This window comes from Choristoneura fumiferana, chromosome 29 (assembly GCF_025370935.1).
Source record: "Choristoneura fumiferana chromosome 29, NRCan_CFum_1, whole genome shotgun sequence".
NCBI classification, from domain to species: Eukaryota; Metazoa; Arthropoda; class Insecta; order Lepidoptera; family Tortricidae; genus Choristoneura; species Choristoneura fumiferana.
The window spans coordinates 8997941-9019587 of record NC_133500.1 but is presented as its reverse complement, the minus strand read 5'-3'; the positions used below and the strand labels follow the sequence as shown (position 1 = coordinate 9019587).

The 21647-nt window shown below is 48.1% G+C and overlaps 1 protein-coding gene across 1 annotated transcript in view; it reads right to left on the bottom strand.

Annotated features, from left to right (window-relative positions):
• Positions 1-1457: 1457 nt before the first annotated feature.
• gek (serine/threonine-protein kinase gek) overlaps positions 1458-21647 on the bottom strand; it is an 83691-nt gene continuing 63501 nt past the window's right edge. The window contains 10 exon segments of the mRNA XM_074109510.1: positions 1458-7064; positions 7835-7917; positions 8621-8720; positions 9680-9773; positions 10797-10869; positions 11791-11929; positions 12602-12704; positions 13801-13923; positions 14565-14657; positions 15172-15363. Coding sequence (XP_073965611.1) covers positions 7837-7917; positions 8621-8720; positions 9680-9773; positions 10797-10869; positions 11791-11929; positions 12602-12704; positions 13801-13923; positions 14565-14657; positions 15172-15363 — 998 coding nt within the window. The 3' untranslated portion in view covers positions 1458-7064; positions 7835-7836.

The window sequence follows — 21647 nt, the reverse complement described above, 5'->3', positions numbered from 1 at the left end:
CTCGCACAGCGCTATAATATAACACGTTATACAAATACACTACCGATGCACATGGAAAACTGCTCATGTCAATATATCAGACACTCCTAAACTCAGTCGTTTTTATTTAGAATCTACCAAACAACATATGAAAAGGCCCTGCTAGTCGCTTTTTAATCGTAGCAGCACTAAAGTCATCTATTCGTTCCCAAAGTAACATTCCGTGGCGGTGTCAAGCCCGATACTGTAAAGCACCGATGCACATGTGTTCAATCGCCTGTAAAATTGCGACAGCGGCACTAGGCGCAAGTCGCAACAACGCATATGTGCGTTGCCGGCACCAGCGTCCACCCGCATCCCCGCGAAGCGACCGACCATGCCTTGTACAAAGACTTAAGATTGTTTAAGTGTTGCGTTTATATTAACTATTGACATAGTGACTTGCTGAATAAAATTGTATTTATAAATTTGTGTTTTATTTTCAAAATGGCCGGTTTAACCCTTTTCGCCTGAATATCGTGTATATCCAAGAGTATACACACGAGGGTACACCTAGTGCCATCCACGAAGACGCGTGATTTTATCAAAATTAGACATTAATCGAATTCGAATCCCGGCCGGGGCAGATATTTGTACGAATAATACAAATGTTTGTTCTCGGGTCTTGGGTGTTTAATATGTATTTAAGTATGTATTTATCTATATAAGTATGTCTATCCGTTGCCTAATGTCCATAGTAGGTACAAGCTTTGCTTAGTTTGGGACTAGGTCAATTGGTGTCAAGTGTCTATTTATTATTATTTAATGACATTGTAATAAGAACCATGGCACGCGTCATCGTCAATGACTCTACCTATAGTGTATAAAATACCGTAACGCGGGTACAGTCGCCATCAGATATTTCGGAACGGCCAAGGTGATCAAAAACATCGAAACATGAACTCTGTTACCTTAAAAATAGAGTGCATGTGCCGATATTTTTGACCACCTTGGCCGCTCCGAAATATCTGATGGCGACTGTACAACGCGGGTAGTTAAAACAAGTGTGAAAGTTGTCAGTTGTGACACGAACATGACTGAACAAGCTTAGTATCGAGAGGTGCGGCCACGCGCAAGTCCCTCGACGCTCGTTTCCAGTGATAAATTTGGTCACGTGACCCTATTTTGAATTTCCCGCGACTCAAAATGCAACGTTAAGGTGCCCCCACATGCAGTCGCTCGATTGCAGCGATAAATCTGGTCACGTGACCCAATTTTGAAGGTGATTTTGAATTTCCCGCGACTCAAAAAAAGTAGCGTCGAACAGCAGCGACTACAGGGCTTCTTGCAGAATTGATCTTGCCCTTGGAAGCTGATTTCTATATCTCATTTAGTACCGGTCGTGGCAGTGGTACAAATAAAAGAAATTGGAGTGAATGAAAAAAAAAATAACACTATTTTTGCTGAAATTGGAGAGGTTTTTTTTATTAAACAAAATATAGTTTCAAATGTTTCTTTATTATTTACATAAAATAATTAAGTATTGAGATAATTTCACGTAATTGCAATATAATATTAGTCAATAATTTAGATTTACATACAAATTATAACATATCGGTATGTGGTAAGATACAAGGAAGATATCGCGATACGCTAATAATATTGAACACTGCTTGTGAATGTTTTTGTATGTTTCTCACATTTTGTGATTGATGAAAGAAAATGTCACAATCCGTAATTTTTGAGGAATTTAGATTTTAGATAATTTACTTAATAAATAACAAAAAAAAAATTAAGTGACGAGATTTTCTTGTGAGATTTCTTTTCAAGGCAAACATGAGAATTGTGACATTTTCTTCACCCTTCAACAATGCATTATATTTCAATTAAATTCTGTTACTTACACAAGAAAAACGTTATTACTGTTTACTGCATTAATTTTCCTTTATGTAAGGTCACATTTACACTGTTTCAATAATATAGTGCCAACAGCAGATGGAATACCAAAGTTGACGATCGAGCGTCGCAGTCTCATATTGGCACGATTTTACTGACTCCGTGTAAACAGGACTTAACGTTCGTTACTTGAACTACAATTTATTTCATGGACATAATAATAACATTTTTGAGATGACATCTATCAATAAAAAGCTTAGTTAAACCATTCAAGAATTATATCAATTCATGTCAACCATTTTTGTTTCAAGTAAATAGTCAACACGCATTGATGTAATATAGTGAGAGTTGAAAGCAAAAATCGGTACGCCAGTGTATACAATCGATTATAAAATGCAATTTTATTGATAAATTTAGCAAAATCTACTCCTAAACGGTCCTATTTCATGGGATTATAAAAACTTCTTTAACAATACACTTCTTAGTCTAAGATATCTTGTTTCAACAAATTTCGACTTTTATATTATTAGGTTATACACTATCTGCCAATGGATTTCTAACTTTCAAATACTTTTTTCTGTTATATTTAATACTTATTTTATCAATTGACAATAATAAGGTAAATGCGTTATGGAAATGATGCGCGTCCGGAGTAAGGCGATTATCAGTTGCGTTCGATATAAACAACGATACGTGGACTTGATCTATGGTCCTCAAACGCAACCTAACGACTTGTCTATGGAACATACGGAATGGCGGTTACTACCCAAACGATCAGACGAAATTGTAATTGATACAAATTTCCAATACGTAATAATTATACACAATTATAAAAAGCAATATACAATCAGTTCTTTCTGGTACACATTTTTTTTAATATACTTTTAAAAAACTAATTTCACTTATTTAATTACTTCACATTTCATCGATATATGTCGAATAAAAAAGAATGATAGACAGATCTTTGGATAACTTATTCGTAAATATGTCCGTCGACTCATAAAACAAAAATATGTGTACAACTTGCTCTAACATTGAATCAGAAGCTTCGGGATCCGCCATTTTGGGCCGAAGCTTCCTTCAAAATGGCCGCCAATCAAGCTCATTACAACGCAAGCTAAAATCTCATTTCACTAAGCAAAACTAATTGTTATCCTTAAAATAAAATTGAAGACAAAAATCATAGTCACAATAATACATTAAGGTCATAAAAAAGACTAGATTGTTAAAAAATAATTACATATTAATATATCTTACGGGTAAATATTAATTAATGCTATTAACAACGAATTATAGTCGCATATTCTGATTTAATACATTGAGATGTCATATCGTTCTATTTCCGTTAAGATAAGGTACGTACTTAAATCAATAAGTAATAAAATAAACTCACTCAAAGTTCAGTAGTTAATGCAAATACATAAGATGCAGCATAAGCATAGTTAATTTAACTAAATTCATAAATTAAATCATGCAACCGACTAAGTTCTATTATAAAATAAGCTTAAAATAAAATGTGACAGTAGTTTTGGTAACAGAATCCTGCTAGTCGATTGATTCTACCAACATTTTTTTTACTTTGATCTCTCTAACCTGAGACCCACGTCAAATTTCGATCATTAGAATTTGAAACTTAATGTCAATCAGTAGAAGTTGACATCAGTTTTCACGAATGTCCTAAATTTAGGACACTGGGCCTTACGAGGTTAATTCACTTAAACTCTTTTCTTTTAGGTTTATCAGCTTTTTCATACATTCTTATTCATGGCTCTAGGATTCTCATGTAGATGCTGTCAGTCCATCGTTACGTAGGACAAAGGCAGTAGGACCACGCGGCCAGAGGGAGCATTTTAGGCTTAGCTTATCGATTTTTCGATTTTTGTTTTACTTTTCTTTATTTCAGCAAATATTATTTATAAGAGATGATGCGCAGAGTTAACTTTGTATGAAAACTAAAGGCCCCGATGCTGTGGCGTGCAGCTCAGGTAGCTCCAATAGCTACTTTCGTTCGAGCTCGCGTTCGCCTTGAGAAGGAACCACGGATTCGTTCGAAACATGACGTGCATAATTATCTCAAAGATTAATACGTAAATGAGTCGTGTTTCTCTTCAAATAATTGTCTCATGTTAGTTTTAATTCAAACATGCCACGAAGTAAGGTCACATTCAAAACTAAGTTGGTAAAATCAATCGTTAAAGGCAGGCAGTACAGTTTAAATAAAAATTACATACGTATAAAGTATCGATTCATGACAGATCTAATTTCACGCTACGTCGTATGGTACGGTAGTTATTGTCAATTCAATATTAAGATTCGAAGGTGGGTTCAAGTTGAGCCTAGACGGAAATAAACTATTTTCTCAATTAAAAAAAAAATGTCGCTAGCGTTAATTAGCCCCTCTGAAACAGAGTTCTACAGGTTGACCTCATAAATAACATAATTTTCACTGATACCAACTTATAATTTTTAGTCAGCTTAATTATGTACATAAGCCAACAAACCAACGCTTCAAAAAAAATTTCGCTCCCAAAAGATTTTTTTTTAACTAGCGACATTTTGAAAACTGAAAAGCCACATTTGATATATTTTTCTACAGGCCAACCTATAAAATTTTACATCGTATAATCAAAGTTAGAATTTAAATATTGCACTGTACACACAAAAATAACCTACGAACAATAAATATGTAAATAATATGTTTACGTATATTTTATACATTCGGCGGTACATAGTGGTATTAACGTAAGCTTAGCGAGTATTATCGTAAATAATAAGCTTTTGAAAAGCTAAGTGAAAGCCTGACACAGCTGATTATACATTTTTTTATTACGTCGGTAAAAAATAAACAAAAAAAAAATTAAGTATCATATATTTTTCGGTACATTCCCAAATCTCAAGTGTGTTTCTGTTTTTACCAACGCAACATAGCGCAGAAGCGGCGTGTCAATTATTTTATCATAACCTATTTTGTTATATTTAATTCATATAAAATCCGAGCTATACCATCCTTCCTATTCTAATTGACCTACAAGCCACGTTGTGTTAAAGTGTGACCATTGTCTTAAGTCCCAAAATGGTAATTGTTGACACTAGTTTGTAAGTACCTGCGATGTCAGAGACAAAGGCTTTGATATCAGTACAGCCAATCGTTCATAAACATCTAAACCAGAGGCGATATTATCTAAAGCCGAGTTTAGACTTGCAAGAAAAATCGTGCAAGTTTCATTACCCCACTACAAACTCGTTGGCTTTACGGCCTCGCAATGTAATGGAACTTGCACGATTTTTCTTGCAAGTCTAAACTCGGCTTAACGCTCTGGCATTCGCGATCGCATGCACCATCTCTTTCTAACCTCGTGTTATACCGTGTGACAGAAAGAAGTGATGAAAACGATAGTGACTCCAAGTGGGATAGACCATAACGCCTCTGACCACGGGGCTTTAAGTGCGAGGTTCGATTCTCCCCGCATGACTGAGATACTTTTGTTCTGCAACTTTAAAAAAAAATGACCAGTGTTCATTGTTTTCATACAGATTTAATGTAATTTTCAATGTCTGCAATACAATACTGAATTGACAGCACATTGATAAATGTTTATCCCTACTTAATATTATAAATGCGAAAGTAACTCTGTCTGTCTGTTACGCTTTCACGTCGAAACCTTTGGTATATAGGTAGTTTGAACCCCAAGGACCTTTTATTCCGGTAGAAGTCGCCACCGCGCGATAACCTTGATCCGCGCTGACGAAGTCGCGGGCATAAGCTAGTTTTAAATATTTTAAAGAGATGTGAAATGTCAAATTATTTAAAGGCCCCCGTACCAAGGAAATTTTGCCCTCATACCATGAGACAGCGATAGTACCGCCATGTCCGATACACTGATTTAACTGTTATCTAGATTCAAGTTATTTGAAAATGTTACAAAGTAAAAGTAGCTCAGTTACGCGAGTAGAATCGAACCTTTATAAAATCCTTGTTTAAATATTTCTGAAATTTAGCCATATTGATAAGATTGAATTGCTTACTACTTAGTACTAATATGTACAGTACTAGGTATTTGGGAGCGGCCGAAGTGGTCAAAAATATCGGAGAGTTCATGTTTCGATATTGCTGATCAACTATACCGACAGTAATTTTTCGTAACCACCAGGAAAGCTATAAGAAAAGTGTACAAATCGAGACAATAGCATATTTCACCGGTACAAACTAGCGCCGTTAGTACCTTAAGGGTACACAGGGGGTACAAATGGTCAACTCCTTTACCCCTCCCGCCGTCTACACACGGCTCTTTATTATCATTTGGAAGTAAAACTTGATATTTCCACGCGTATGATAAGTATATAAATCGTTATATATTTTAGGAACCAAATAATTATGCTTTTAACATATTTCATATAAATAGAGCCTATCCTATTTTGATATATTCGAAAACATAAATAGCTATTGAAATTTCGTTTCTATTACGAATGTAAGAGTACATCACGTTCAGGATATAGTAGTAAGCACGTGAAATTACAAATTTAAAGAATGCATTTCTATTATTTCGTGCGATTTTCGAACACAAATGTTCTTACAATGTTTTTGTGATCGCATTTGATATGGCGTCACTTTTATTTATATCAAGATTTTATATTCATCGTTTTAGAAAAAAAAAACCTTCGTATCTCAGGTATCAAATAAAACCTAGATACTTCTGAAATATGCATTCGATAAACTAATTTGAAGTTCACAATCCGCTTCAGCGATGCCTTATAAAGAGCTAAGGACGAAGTCGGCATGCATTTTACGGACTGCTCTAAGATTCTTAAAAAAAAAAGTTACACACGGGATAATTTTGTGTAACGAAAAATTGCATCAAGCCGCTGGGAGCTTGTACTATGGTACAGTCACCAACGCCAATATCTGACACAACAAAACGTGCATATCTGACACGACTATTTTTAGCGCCGGTAGCACGTGTCAGATATTTTTGCACGCTCAACTGTGGCCGATATTAATGCAAGTGGCTGTATTTAACACCACCTTAAATTAAACTTTATAGATTTTTAGGGTCCATAACTCTTTTTAGTTTAATTTTTTAATGTTATCGCTGTAGCCTCCTTTGACGAAGCGTTATTTGGTGATATATGTAATGTATTATGTAATAGTTCAACAGAAGCATGCGTAGAAGCGAGACAAGTCGAGCGTCCAGTACGCTTCCAGTTGATTCCTGTAATAATCACAAATAATTTATTGAGCAGTTGTTAAAAAAACGAAACAGGTTTAGCTCGTACAAAAAAGTTTCTAAAGGGGGGCTCTATGTGGCCGGCAACTATTGGTGTCCCTATCTAACATGTGAGTAAGAGAGGGACACCAATAGTTGCCGGCCACAAATTGCATTGAAAATATGGCCCGTCTAGGAGCCCCTTTATAGCTGCTTAAAAGATGTAGGTCGGTCTAGAGTTTAAATAACTTAACGTGGTACAAAAATACGATGGAAAAATTAAATTTAGTACAAATCTTTCGTCTAAGCAACAAAGCCATATGTAATTGTTTATAGTAAACTGATAAGGACCACCACAAAGTAACGCTAATTTAATAAATTATTTAAATCTATGTATTCTAAGATAGGTACTGAAATAATTCTTCCCGCAACTCTATTCTTCACTCAAAAATTGTCTCTAAGATGCCATCGCTTTTGTCAATGTATCTCAACGTTTGTCAATTAATTTTTGTACAGTAATGAGATTACATACGTACAGTCAAGTGTAAAAATATAAATTTATTCAAAGTTGCAAAAATAAGTACCACAGACTCTTATTCCGACGCAATAAACGCCGCAGTAACATATTTTTGAGTTGTTCGAATAGCTACTTATTTTTGTACTTGACAAAAATAAAAAAAGCTTGCATATTAACCAGTAGGTATCTTACAAGGATCTTACGATGATAGTCAGCTCGCGCGCCTGCTTAGAGTAAGGTTTACGTTAGTTGGTCTCACCATCAGGGGTCGTGCGGGTGCGGCGGGGAGGCGCCGCAGCTGCTGTCCTCGGAGTGCAGCGCGTCCGCCGCCTCCGTGCCCACCTGCGCACGCGCATTCACATACTTATTAAGGACTGACACGTTCTCGCTAACAGCTTTATCTTCACACAAATTATAAACAAAATAAACCAATCTTTGCAATAAGAAAAACTGAACATTAAAAAAAACGTCGAATGGAAACTTTTCTAACGCATATCACGCAAACGTTGTTTTTTTAATTCATAGACAAACTAGACGCAGCCCCAATTCCCATATTGCCAGATTACGTGCGAGATTTTTCAAAACAATTGATATTTCGATTGCAAATAAAACGACATCTCGACTAGTATTAAAATTGAGATCCAATCGAATTTGTTTTTGAATGAATGAATGATTTATTTACTATGAAGAACATCGCAAGAATATTACAATATTTACATTATACCACGCGCCATATAAATCTGCCTAAAAGTTCATTACTTAATACTCAGTTTTGACGCATTTTTGAGATACATTTTTTATGCGACGTCTTTACGTTACTCCCGGATTGTGTTTGAATCGCTTAACGGTATACTGCCTATTCAATTATTGGAATTATACCTTTATAGTTTTTGTGGTACTAGTCGGGGCAATGAACTTTTAGGCAAAGTTAGGCGGCGAAAGGTATAGCTTAAGTCTAAGAAACGTGGATATAGTGACTGTTGTTGAGGTGATTCCAAGAAAGGATTTGCTTTTGGGAGATGTTCGATACCTGTAAAGCGCTCACCTTAAGTACGTCGTGCAGCGAGCTCATGCTGCCGAGACTGAGCGGCGTGATGGAGCGCTCCAGCAGCGACCCGCTGCCCTGCGACCCGCCGCCGATCGACCTGAAACGCCACACACACGGTTTGCTAATGTTTCGCCGAAAATTATTTAGCAAATTATTAGCTCCCAAACTATTTATCCCATATTTTTATTTAGGCGAAATGTTATTTCCCAACTCAACGTTTCGCACTGATATCATTTCCCAACTAATGATTTGATAAATTATTATTATGCAAATTATTACCTGGAATTTTTTTAAGATGTCATTTATGTTTTGGTCAAATATATTGATTGGCATACGTTGATTTAGCAACATATTGAATGGCATCCAACCTACTTTCCTAGTGGCAATTATCCTGGCTGCTATAAAAAAAACCTAACATCGAAGGCTAAAGCGGGAGCTACGCTCGGCTTCGCTCCCGAACCTGAACCTAACCTATTCAAGTCGCTTCTGCTCCAACGGTCTTGCTCGCTCGCTTCGCTCGCTCGCACAAATCAAATTGAAGTAAAACTTTGCAATATATAAATTGGCCAAATTGGGCATCTCACTCTATAATAGTACACCTACCATAATACAGTCACCACAAAGCTACAAAATTATGTACGATGTTAATGTTCATCATTCCAGCCTATTTACGTCCCACTTCTGGGCACAGGCCTCCACTCAGAATGAGAAGGCTTGGGAAGTAGTTCCCACGCAGGCCCAGTGCGGATTGTACGTGTCATTTTGTGGTCGAATAAACGTAAATAAAATGTGAGGGTATAAATAGAGCGGTATCTCTGTTCAATCACTTTGCGGTAGAAATCCAAGATGCGGATGTGTTCGCCGACAGTTGGCATTACTTACTAAATAAAATATGTCGCTATTGTAATTTATATTGTAGTCAATCATGTTTGTTGTTTTTAATCTTTGATAATGAACCTACTGTTCATATAACTAATTAGGTACCTGTAAGCCAGTAAATGTTAATTATTAATAAATAAATAAATAAGCAGGTTAGGTTAGGGTAGGGTAGGGTACCTCTCCATGGGGCGGTGGTGCGACAGCGGCGGCGAGGGCGGCGCGTCGGGCGCGGGCGGCGGCCCGTCGCGCGGCCGCGTCGCTCGCCACGACCCTATAGACAATGGTTCAGTGTACAGGTGGACGTCGTTGTAACTTATATGCAAAGGGCGGACGACAGATGCAATATGGCCACGAAAGTATAACATGGATAAAACTTTTATTTAATTTGGAATAATATTTTATGTACAAAAATATATGAAGTTTTATACATAAATCAGCAAGTAGGTAAATAATAACTCTATCCTCCATAGCACATAAATAGTACATTAATAAAGTACTGGTTACTTGTAAATATACCTAAGACGATTAAGTGTTTATATAAAGTCTTAGACTTGTCAATTACGTTAACGTTTTCACTTAGGACTTTATGTGCGTTTACTTCAATATTTATATTTAAAATAATTATGGCAAATGAAATCATATTATTTATCTATCAATAAAAAAATACAGCATTACAGTTAGAAAACTAAGCACTGTAAAATTCAAATTAACACAAAAAATACATAAGTAGAACATACAAAAAAAACTAATTAGGAATTTTTGACCGTCGTCTTCGTCGCTACTCTAAAACGACGACATATCCATATTACGTAGATCGTTCGACATGATTTTGACGTAATTAGCATCCGTCAGCCGCCTATTAGGTATACATATGTTCATCACACTTGCTCGTAACCGGTGTCGTAACATGCAGGCTAACTTGGTTGCAACCCCCTAAATAAAAACCAAGGATGTTTTTTTCCGTATTACGCCTAAAGGCATAATAAATTTGATGTATTACTGGGGCGTGCCAGCTCAGGCACCGCGGAGCTGCACCACTTGTTCTAAAAACAATATTCCTTGTCTTACAAATATACAATTTTATTCACAAGAATAGGACGAAATACATTGTATGTCGCACGGACGGTACTGGAAATAACAAATATCAATTTGAACGCCACAGTCGGCAAAACAAGACAGCTGAAAATCATGCCATAATAGGCGCCATGTCGGCATTTCGTGGCGCCTATGGAACGATTTTCAGTTGAACCAATATACTTTTGCTTATTTGATACATACAATAAACTAGACCTACCGTTATAGGAACCTGTGCCATGCGATATCGTAAGCGGGGATGTTCGCTTACTGCTCTCTCGACTGCTATACATCTGTAAAGAACAAGTCGAAATAAAACAAACATCAAATTGTTAAGAAAAAAATAAGTTATTGCATCCTAATATAGGTATTAAATTTTAATTTAAAGAAAAAAAGGAAGAAAATCATTTATTCGTGACAACATGGGAAGATGGGTAAAAATAAAAACAAAATACAATAAACATCACATGGTCCCAAATCAACAATCTGCCGATCTTCCTTTGGGACCATCTTCACACGCATCATCATCATCATTTACACAGACGTATTAATTAACACCGTTCCATTTACTCCTCAAACTACCCTATTGTGGCGTCATTGCCACAAAAATCCGGGATCTAGTGATAATTCATTTATTTATTCATTGTAATGTAATGTTCCTAATAATGGTGAAGTATCACTTTACGAATACGCACCTCTTACATCTGTAGATGTAAAGAGGTAATTTTCCCCTACATAAGTGGATAGTGAACTATAAAAGGAATGCACTGAAAATATGTAATATAGAAAAAAATACGATTATTTACTACAACAATTAAATTATCAAACTATTTTTCAATTATGTTCTCTTTTTTCAACCAATTGTAGTCATATCCATATTACGTATATCGTTCGACATGATTTTGTCTTAAATTGCATCCGTCATCCGGCCACTGGTGATGGATGACCTGTCCAAGCTGTGCTTATAAAAATATTGAGTCGCCAGCACTGTTAGCTAGTGTGTGTGTGTGTTACCTGCGGCAGGTCGTCGGCTGTCTCGACGGTGGTGGGCAGGTCGAGCAGCCGCTGCGAGCGGATGCCGTCCCCGGGGCCCATGTGTGTGTGTGTGTGTGTTACCTGCGGCAGGTCGTCGGCTGTCTCGACGGTGGTGGGCAGGTCGAGCAGCCGCTGCGAGCGGATGCCGTCCCCGGGGCCCATGTGTGTGTGTGTGTTACCTGCGGCAGGTCGTCGGCTGTCTCGACGGTGGTGGGCAGGTCGAGCAGCCGCTGCGAGCGGATGCCGTCCCCGGGGCCCATGTGCGACAGGTGCGCGAAGTTTGTCGGCGCGGAGATGAGCCGCGACCGCCGCTCCGATCTGCACAAGACAGTATGTTAATCTATTTATATGGGAAACAAACAGCAAATAAAACACACACACACACATCACGCCTGTATTCCCAAACAGATTAAGCTACCGTTACCGCTACGGAGCCACTTTTAGGAATTTTACGTTTTAAGTTTGACAAAAACGGTACAACAGGTTGCTAGCCTATCGCCTACAATATCCCTTAACCTTATATCCTCAGTCGCCTCTTACGACATCCACGGAAGAAATGGAGAGATATAATTCTAACCCGACACCACACGGGTTATACAACACAGTTGAATATAAACATATCTTATCTGATAGATAAGGCAAACCAGTTTCTACTTAGATAGAAATAACGTCTTTGTTGCTTGAGCGAGCGTTACAAGTAATATGCAACTAGACCCATTTTTCCATTGCATGTCAAGCTGACTTAAATTGGCAGGCAATCAATTCTATGCACCCCCACCACGCAAGTCCGCAGTCTAAACTACAATATCTCATATGCTTAAGTATTTCCATGTATTTTTTTTACATGTTTGAAAAAGACCACAAAATCTACAAAATCTGATATGTATGTCCACACGGCGTCGAGTATATGTCCATTAAGCATCATAGGCTCCCCTACTATAACAAAAACCCCTTTATCCGTTAACTATTATAAATAACACATTTACTCACAATCGGTTGTGGGCCTCAATGGCCTGATGCGACTGCTCGCGGACGGAAAACCGTCGCTTGGTGGAGCCCCACAGCGCCGCGTGTTCCACGTTGAGAGGACCCTCTGCATGACAATACAGTTTCGTTACAAAAAATACAACCTGTATTCATAGGCGTGCGTTGGGCCAATTTTAGGGAGGCAGCACTATTACGCTGTGTCAATCCAATATAATTAGTGTAAACAAACCGATTTCATCAAAATACATCCACTGGATCGATGCAATAACATATTCATCTATAATTAGTGTCTTTTAAATAAACGTCTAATCACTTTTTTCATGAAAATTCACTTGATTTCAATATTTAGATTAGATTAGATTTTTAGAAAAATATGGCCGTTATTAAGAGTAATTTTTGTCGTTGTACGGTAAAAAAAAAATATAAAACGAAATATGAGAGGTAATGGTGGATGAACGATGACAGCGCGAATCCGATTTCAATATTTAATTTTAATTTGAAAATTCTTCGTCAAAATCTGACTGAATAAAACATGTGTATGGTCTGTGGTAGCGTAGAGCTAGATGAAAATTTGACATTTTAAAAATCGATTAATGCTCGATCGTATACATAAGTGATTTTGAAACACCTTAAAATTAAAAATAGTTACTGCTTTTATAATTGAATATTAATAGTAGATTGTACAACAAGAGCATAAAACGAGCCATTTTACCCAAGACGTTCATATAGCTACCCGAGCCGGCACGGCGAGGGTGGATAGACACGTCGAGGGCAAAATGGATTTAATGCTCGAGTTTTACACTCTGCTTTTCACTTCGATTGCGAGAAAATGATAAATAGCAACAGTGGAAACAATTTTTCACTTACTATGCACCTTTTATTTTTCATGCATTTCTGTGTAATAATATTTTTTTAGTTCTATTGAATTATTTTAATTGATTTTTAATTTTATATAAATAAAAAAATATTAAAAAACATTTAGAAACTTTTTTCTTCGTGGCTGTTGACATCTGATTACCTTGGTCTTAGAAGAAGATTTCACTTTATGCACTAGAGCATAAAAAGTCATTATGTCGCATAGATACAGCATAAACACGATCTTTACGAGCATGAGAAGTGAAAAGTTTTTTTTTTAATTCGTCTGCCTACGTGGACGTGGTTCGGCTGGCGATGACGTATGTATTAAGATGAATGATACTGACTGGCGAGCAGCGGGCGCAGGTAGATGATGAAGGGCGTGGTGTCGCTGCCGAACGGGAACCCGTTGGTGGCGCCGCCGCACACGCAGCACAGCCAGCCCGACGCGTCCAGCGGCCGCGCGTTTGCTAACAACACACATTCAACATAACATATAATAAGGCAGAATCGTGACTGATCGAATGACAGAAAACTCATCGCCTACTCGCTTCGGCTACTATGGTAGCAGTATTAGTTTTTTTTTATTCGACTGGATGGCAAACGAGCAATTCTCCTGATGGTAAGAGATCACCATAGACACACCCATAACCACCTGCAACACCAGGGGGATTGCAGATGCGTTGCCAATCTAGAGGTCTAAGATGGGATACCTCAAGTGCCAGTAATGATATTATTATGAGTAGTGATATTAAATGTTGAATACAAGTACAAAATACAAAAATACAAATACAAATATTTTATTCATATAACATTGTACACAAGTGTTATAAATGTAGTGAAAAAAGTTTTACACAGGTCAAGTAAAAATCAATCTTATGTCAATGTCATAAAGACTGACATGGAAAAACTTTTCTCCTGTACTCACATTTAAATTTGCAAATAAGTATTTAAATTCATGTAATCAAGCATTTTTATATTAACTACTACAATCCTATTACTTAAGAACTATACATTAATTTTATATGAACTGTATATGCTTTTTTCGAAATAAACAGTTTTAATTTAATTTTTTTAAAGGCTATTTCTATTTTTCTTTTAATTAACTCACGTATATTGATAGTCTGCACCCACTCCCCACTCTCGATGTCGTAGATGTCTATATGCGTCGTTGTGAATATTAATAGGTGCGTATCGTTGATAGCTGTAATCAAACAAAATAATTCATTATGCTGATAAAGGTCGCATCTTACTGTTTAAACTTGTACAGATGTATTCACCTCACAAAGGCGCGCCCCTCCATATTTTATAATTGTAGTTTATGTGTGCATAGCTCGAACGTGTCCTCAGTCGCAAGCGTACCGCCAGTCACGCACACTAAGACTAAGACAACGTGTAAGTACGAGGTTTACTTGTGCACATTGATATAGCTGTGGAGGGGCGCGCCTTTGTGAGTGAACAGATCTGTAGTAGGGGAAGCCAAGATGCTAAATGTGTATTTACTCGAGCGTCGTGAGAACCTATTAGAACTTTTTACTTTGTAGATTAGTTAATAGGTAGAAAAAATATGATGTTTCCCGTTCCAGTGGTGGGGGAAGCGTCTGTGAAAAAAAATGGGAGCCGCGACATAATAACTGATTTTCAAAGTGGACGTTAGACGAAACAAGTTTGTGAACATGTGGTTTACATCTAGTCGTCCATTGTGGCGACATACAGACCGTGGTAACTGGGCTGCTGCGTGTACATGAGCTCGGTGTCTCTCGCGCGGTGTCCGTGCCGGTCGACGTACAGCGCCAGCGAGTTGAACACGAGCAGCGTGTCCGCGCTGTTGGGCACCGCCGCCGCGCACAGCGGCCGCGCGCCAGAGTGGGACAGGAACAGGTTCACTTGGTTCTCCGGGTGCACCAGGGCTGACAAAAATAACACTACGTTACTGATCATATACAAGGCTTAGCAAATATTATTGTTTCAGTAATTGTGTATGTTGTTAGAGATCAAAGATAGATAAAATTGGATAGTTTCTTGATCAAAAAATATTATTATATTTAGTAAGCTGCCGCTGTGTGCGTGTACTGTGTCCGCGTGTACTCACAGAGGGCGGGCTGGTCGTGGTCGGGGCGGCGCGGGTCGGGCAGCGCGTGTGCCGCGAACCCCCCGCGGTACCCCAGCAGCAGGCGGCCGCGCGCCAGCTGCCGCTGTGTGCGTGTACTGTGTCCGCGTGTACTCACAGAGGGCGGGCTGGTCGTGGTCGGGGCGGCGCGGGTCGGGCAGCGCGTGTGCCGCGAACCCCCCGCGGTACCCCAGCAGCAGGCGGCCGCGCGCCAGCTGCCGCTGTGTGCGTGTACTGTGTCCGCGTGTACTCACAGAGGGCGGGCTGGTCGTGTTCGGGGCGGCGCGGGTCGGGCAGCGCGTGTGCCGCGAACCCCCCGCGGTACCCCAGCAGCAGGCGGCCGCGCGCCAGCTGCCGCTGTGTGCGTGTACTGTGTCCGCGTGTACTCACAGAGGGCGGGCTGGTCGTGGTCGGGGCGGCGCGGGTCGGGCAGCGCGTGTGCCGCGAACCCCCCGCGGTACCCCAGCAGCAGGCGGCCGCGCGCCAGCTGCCGCTGTGTGCGTGTACTGTGTCCGCGTGTACTCACAGAGGGCGGGCTGGTCGTGGTCGGGGCGGCGCGGGTCGGGCAGCGCGTGTGCCGCGAACCCCCCGCGGTACCCCAGCAGCAGGCGGCCGCGCGCCAGCTGCCGCTGTGTGCGTGTACTGTGTCCGCGTGTACTCACAGAGGGCGGGCTGGTCGTGTTCGGGGCGGCGCGGGTCGGGCAGCGCGTGTGCCGCGAACCCCCCGCGGTACCCCAGCAGCAGGCGGCCGCGCGCCAGCTGCCGCTGTGTGCGTGTACTGTGTCCGCGTGTACTCACAGAGGGCGGGCTGGTCGTGTTCGGGGCGGCGCGGGTCGGGCAGCGCGTGTGCCGCGAACCCCCCGCGGTACCCCAGCAGCAGGCGGCCGCGCGCCAGCTGCCGCTGTGTGCGTGTACTGTGTCCGCGTGTACTCACAGAGGGCGGGCTGGTCGTGTTCGGGGCGGCGCGGGTCGGGCAGCGCGTGTGCCGCGAACCCCCCGCGGTACCCCAGCAGCAGGCGGCCGCGCGCCAGCTGCCGCTGTGTGCGTGTACTGTGTCCGCGTGTACTCACAGAGGGCGGGCTGGTCGTGGTCGGGGCGGCGCGGGTCGGGCAGCGCGTGTGCCGCGAACCCCCCGCGGTACCCCAGCAGCAGGCGGCCGCGCGCCAGCTGCCGCTGTGTGCGTGTACTGTGTCCGCGTGTACTCACAGAGGGCGGGCTGGTCGTGGTCGGGGCGGCGCGGGTCGGGCAGCGCGTGTGCCGCGAACCCCCCGCGGTACCCCAGCAGCAGGCGGCCGCGCGCCAGCTGCCGCTGTGTGCGTGTACTGTGTCCGCGTGTACTCACAGAGGGCGGGCTGGTCGTGTTCGGGGCGGCGCGGGTCGGGCAGCGCGTGTGCCGCGAACCCCCCGCGGTACCCCAGCAGCAGGCGGCCGCGCGCCAGCTGCCGCTGTGTGCGTGTACTGTGTCCGCGTGTACTCACAGAGGGCGGGCTGGTCGTGGTCGGGGCGGCGCGGGTCGGGCAGCGCGTGTGCCGCGAACCCCCCGCGGTACCCCAGCAGCAGGCGGCCGCGCGCCAGCTGCCGCTGTGTGCGTGTACTGTGTCCGCGTGTACTCACAGAGGGCGGGCTGGTCGTGGTCGGGGCGGCGCGGGTCGGGCAGCGCGTGTGCCGCGAACCCCCCGCGGTACCCCAGCAGCAGGCGGCCGCGCGCCAGCTGCCGCTGTGTGCGTGTACTGTGTCCGCGTGTACTCACAGAGGGCGGGCTGGTCGTGTTCGGGGCGGCGCGGGTCGGGCAGCGCGTGTGCCGCGAACCCCCCGCGGTACCCCAGCAGCAGGCGGCCGCGCGCCAGCTGCCGCTGTGTGCGTGTACTGTGTCCGCGTGTACTCACAGAGGGCGGGCTGGTCGTGTTCGGGGCGGCGCGGGTCGGGCAGCGCGTGTGCCGCGAACCCCCCGCGGTACCCCAGCAGCAGGCGGCCGCGCGCCAGCTGCCGCTGTGTGCGTGTACTGTGTCCGCGTGTACTCACAGAGGGCGGGCTGGTCGTGTTCGGGGCGGCGCGGGTCGGGCAGCGCGTGTGCCGCGAACCCCCGCGGTACCCCAGCAGCAGGCGGCCGCGCGCCAGCTGCCGCTGTGTGCGTGTACTGTGTCCGCGTGTACTCACAGAGGGCGGGCTGGTCGTGTTCGGGGCGGCGCGGGTCGGGCAGCGCGTGTGCCGCGAACCCCCCGCGGTACCCCAGCAGCAGGCGGCCGCGCGCCAGCTGCCGCTGTGTGCGTGTACTGTGTCCGCGTGTACTCACAGAGGGCGGGCTGGTCGTGTTCGGGGCGGCGCGGGTCGGGCAGCGCGTGTGCCGCGAACCCCCCGCGGTACCCCAGCAGCAGGCGGCCGCGCGCCAGCTGCCGCTGTGTGCGTGTACTGTGTCCGCGTGTACTCACAGAGGGCGGGCTGGTCGTGTTCGGGGCGGCGCGGGTCGGGCAGCGCGTGTGCCGCGAACCCCCCGCGGTACCCCAGCAGCAGGCGGCCGCGCGCCAGCTGCCGCTGTGTGCGTGTACTGTGTCCGCGTGTACTCACAGAGGGCGGGCTGGTCGTGGTCGGGGCGGCGCGGGTCGGGCAGCGCGTGTGCCGCGAACCCCCCGCGGTACCCCAGCAGCAGGCGGCCGCGCGCCAGCTGCCGCTGTGTGCGTGTACTGTGTCCGCGTGTACTCACAGAGGGCGGGCTGGTCGTGGTCGGGGCGGCGCGGGTCGGGCAGCGCGTGTGCCGCGAACCCCCCGCGGTACCCCAGCAGCAGGCGGCCGCGCGCCAGCTGCCGCTGTGTGCGTGTACTGTGTCCGCGTGTACTCACAGAGGGCGGGCTGGTCGTGGTCGGGGCGGCGCGGGTCGGGCAGCGCGTGTGCCGCGAACCCCCCGCGGTACCCCAGCAGCAGGCGGCCGCGCGCCAGCTGCCGCTGTGTGCGTGTACTGTGTCCGCGTGTACTCACAGAGGGCGGGCTGGTCGTGGTCGGGGCGGCGCGGGTCGGGCAGCGCGTGTGCCGCGAACCCCCCGCGGTACCCCAGCAGCAGGCGGCCGCGCGCCAGCTGCCGCTGTGTGCGTGTACTGTGTCCGCGTGTACTCACAGAGGGCGGGCTGGTCGTGGTCGGGGCGGCGCGGGTCGGGCAGCGCGTGTGCCGCGAACCCCCCGCGGTACCCCAGCAGCAGGCGGCCGCGCGCCAGCTGCCGCTGTGTGCGTGTACTGTGTCCGCGTGTACTCACAGAGGGCGGGCTGGTCGTGGTCGGGGCGGCGCGGGTCGGGCAGCGCGTGTGCCGCGAACCCCCCGCGGTACCCCAGCAGCAGGCGGCCGCGCGCCAGCTGCCGCTGTGTGCGTGTACTGTGTCCGCGTGTACTCACAGAGGGCGGGCTGGTCGTGTTCGGGGCGGCGCGGGTCGGGCAGCGCGTGTGCCGCGAACCCCCCGCGGTACCCCAGCAGCAGGCGGCCGCGCGCCAGCTGCCGCTGTGTGCGTGTACTGTGTCCGCGTGTACTCACAGAGGGCGGGCTGGTCGTGTTCGGGGCGGCGCGGGTCGGGCAGCGCGTGTGCCGCGAACCCCCCGCGGTACCCCAGCAGCAGGCGGCCGCGCGCCAGCTGCCGCTGTGTGCGTGTACTGTGTCCGCGTGTACTCACAGAGGGCGGGCTGGTCGTGTTCGGGGCGGCGCGGGTCGGGCAGCGCGTGTGCCGCGAACCCCCCGCGGTACCCCAGCAGCAGGCGGCCGCGCGCCAGCTGCCGCTGTGTGCGTGTACTGTGTCCGCGTGTACTCACAGAGGGCGGGCTGGTCGTGTTCGGGGCGGCGCGGGTCGGGCAGCGCGTGTGCCGCGAACCCCCCGCGGTACCCCAGCAGCAGGCGGCCGCGCGCCAGCTGCCGCTGTGTGCGTGTACTGTGTCCGCGTGTACTCACAGAGGGCGGGCTGGTCGTGTTCGGGGCGGCGCGGGTCGGGCAGCGCGTGTGCCGCGAACCCCCCGCGGTACCCCAGCAGCAGGCGGCCGCGCGCCAGCTGCCGCTGTGTGCGTGTACTGTGTCCGCGTGTACTCACAGAGGGCGGGCTGGTCGTGTTCGGGGCGGCGCGGGTCGGGCAGCGCGTGTGCCGCGAACCCCCCGCGGTACCCCAGCAGCAGGCGGCCGCGCGCCAGCTGCCGCTGTGTGCGTGTACTGTGTCCGCGTGTACTCACAGAGGGCGGGCTGGTCGTGTTCGGGGCGGCGCGGGTCGGGCAGCGCGTGTGCCGCGAACCCCCCGCGGTACCCCAGCAGCAGGCGGCCGCGCGCCAGCTGCCGCTGTGTGCGTGTACTGTGTCCGCGTGTACTCACAGAGGGCGGGCTGGTCGTGGTCGGGGCGGCGCGGGTCGGGCAGCGCGTGTGCCGCGAACCCCCCGCGGTACCCCAGCAGCAGGCGGCCGCGCGCCAGCTGCCGCTGTGTGCGTGTACTGTGTCCGCGTGTACTCACAGAGGGCGGGCTGGTCGTGTTCGGGGCGGCGCGGGTCGGGCAGCGCGTGTGCCGCGAACCCCCCGCGGTACCCCAGCAGCAGGCGGCCGCGCGCCAGCTGCCGCTGTGTGCGTGTACTGTGTCCGCGTGTACTCACAGAGGGCGGGCTGGTCGTGTTCGGGGCGGCGCGGGTCGGGCAGCGCGTGTGCCGCGAACCCCCGCGGTACCCCAGCAGCAGGCGGCCGCGCGCCAGCTGCCGCTGTGTGCGTGTACTGTGTCCGCGTGTACTCACAGAGGGCGGGCTGGTCGTGTTCGGGGCGGCGCGGGTCGGGCAGCGCGTGTGCCGCGAACCCCCCGCGGTACCCCAGCAGCAGGCGGCCGCGCGCCAGCTGCCGCTGTGTGCGTGTACTGTGTCCGCGTGTACTCACAGAGGGCGGGCTGGTCGTGTTCGGGGCGGCGCGGGTCGGGCAGCGCGTGTGCCGCGAACCCCCCGCGGTACCCAGCAGCAGGCGGCCGCGCGCCAGCTGCCGCTGTGTGCGTGTACTGTGTCCGCGTGTACTCACAGAGGGCGGGCTGGTCGTGTTCGGGGCGGCGCGGGTCGGGCAGCGCGTGTGCCGCGAACCCCCGCGGTACCCCAGCAGCAGGCGGCCGCGCGCCAGCTGCCGCTGTGTGCGTGTACTGTGTCCGCGTGTACTCACAGAGGGCGGGCTGGTCGTGTTCGGGGCGGCGCGGGTCGGGCAGCGCGTGTGCCGCGAACCCCCCGCGGTACCCCAGCAGCAGGCGGCCGCGCGCCAGCTGCCGCTGTGTGCGTGTACTGTGTCCGCGTGTACTCACAGAGGGCGGGCTGGTCGTGGTCGGGGCGGCGCGGGTCGGGCAGCGCGTGTGCCGCGAACCCCCCGCGGTACCCCAGCAGCAGGCGGCCGCGCGCCAGCTGCCGCTGTGTGCGTGTACTGTGTCCTTGTGTACTCACAGAGGGCGGGCTGGTCGTGGTCGGGGCGGCGCGGGTCGGGCAGCGCGTGTGCCGCGAACCCCCCGCGGTACCCCAGCAGCAGGCGGCCGCGCGCCAGCTGCCGCTGTGTGCGTGTACTGTGTCCTTGTGTACTCACAGAGGGCGGGCTGGTCGTGGTCGGGGCGGCGCGGGTCGGGCAGCGCGTGTGCCGCGAACCCCCCGCGGTACCCCAGCAGCAGGCGGCCGCGCGCCAGCTGCCGCTGTGTGCGTGTACTGTGTCCTTGTGTACTCACAGAGGGCGGGCTGGTCGTGGTCGGGGCGGCGCGGGTCGGGCAGCGCGTGTGCCGCGAACCCCCGCGGTACCCCAGCAGCAGGCGGCCGCGCGCCAGCTGCCGCTGTGTGCGTGTACTGTGTCCGCGTGTACTCACAGAGGGCGGGCTGGTCGTGGTCGGGGCGGCGCGGGTCGGGCAGCGCGTGTGCCGCGAACCCCCCGCGGTACCCCAGCAGCAGGCGGCCGCGCGCCAGCTGCCGCTGTGTGCGTGTACTGTGTCCGCGTGTACTCACAGAGGGCGGGCTGGTCGTGTTCGGGGCGGCGCGGGTCGGGCAGCGCGTGTGCCGCGAACCCCCCGCGGTACCCCAGCAGCAGGCGGCCGCGCGCCAGCTGCCGCTGTGTGCGTGTACTGTGTC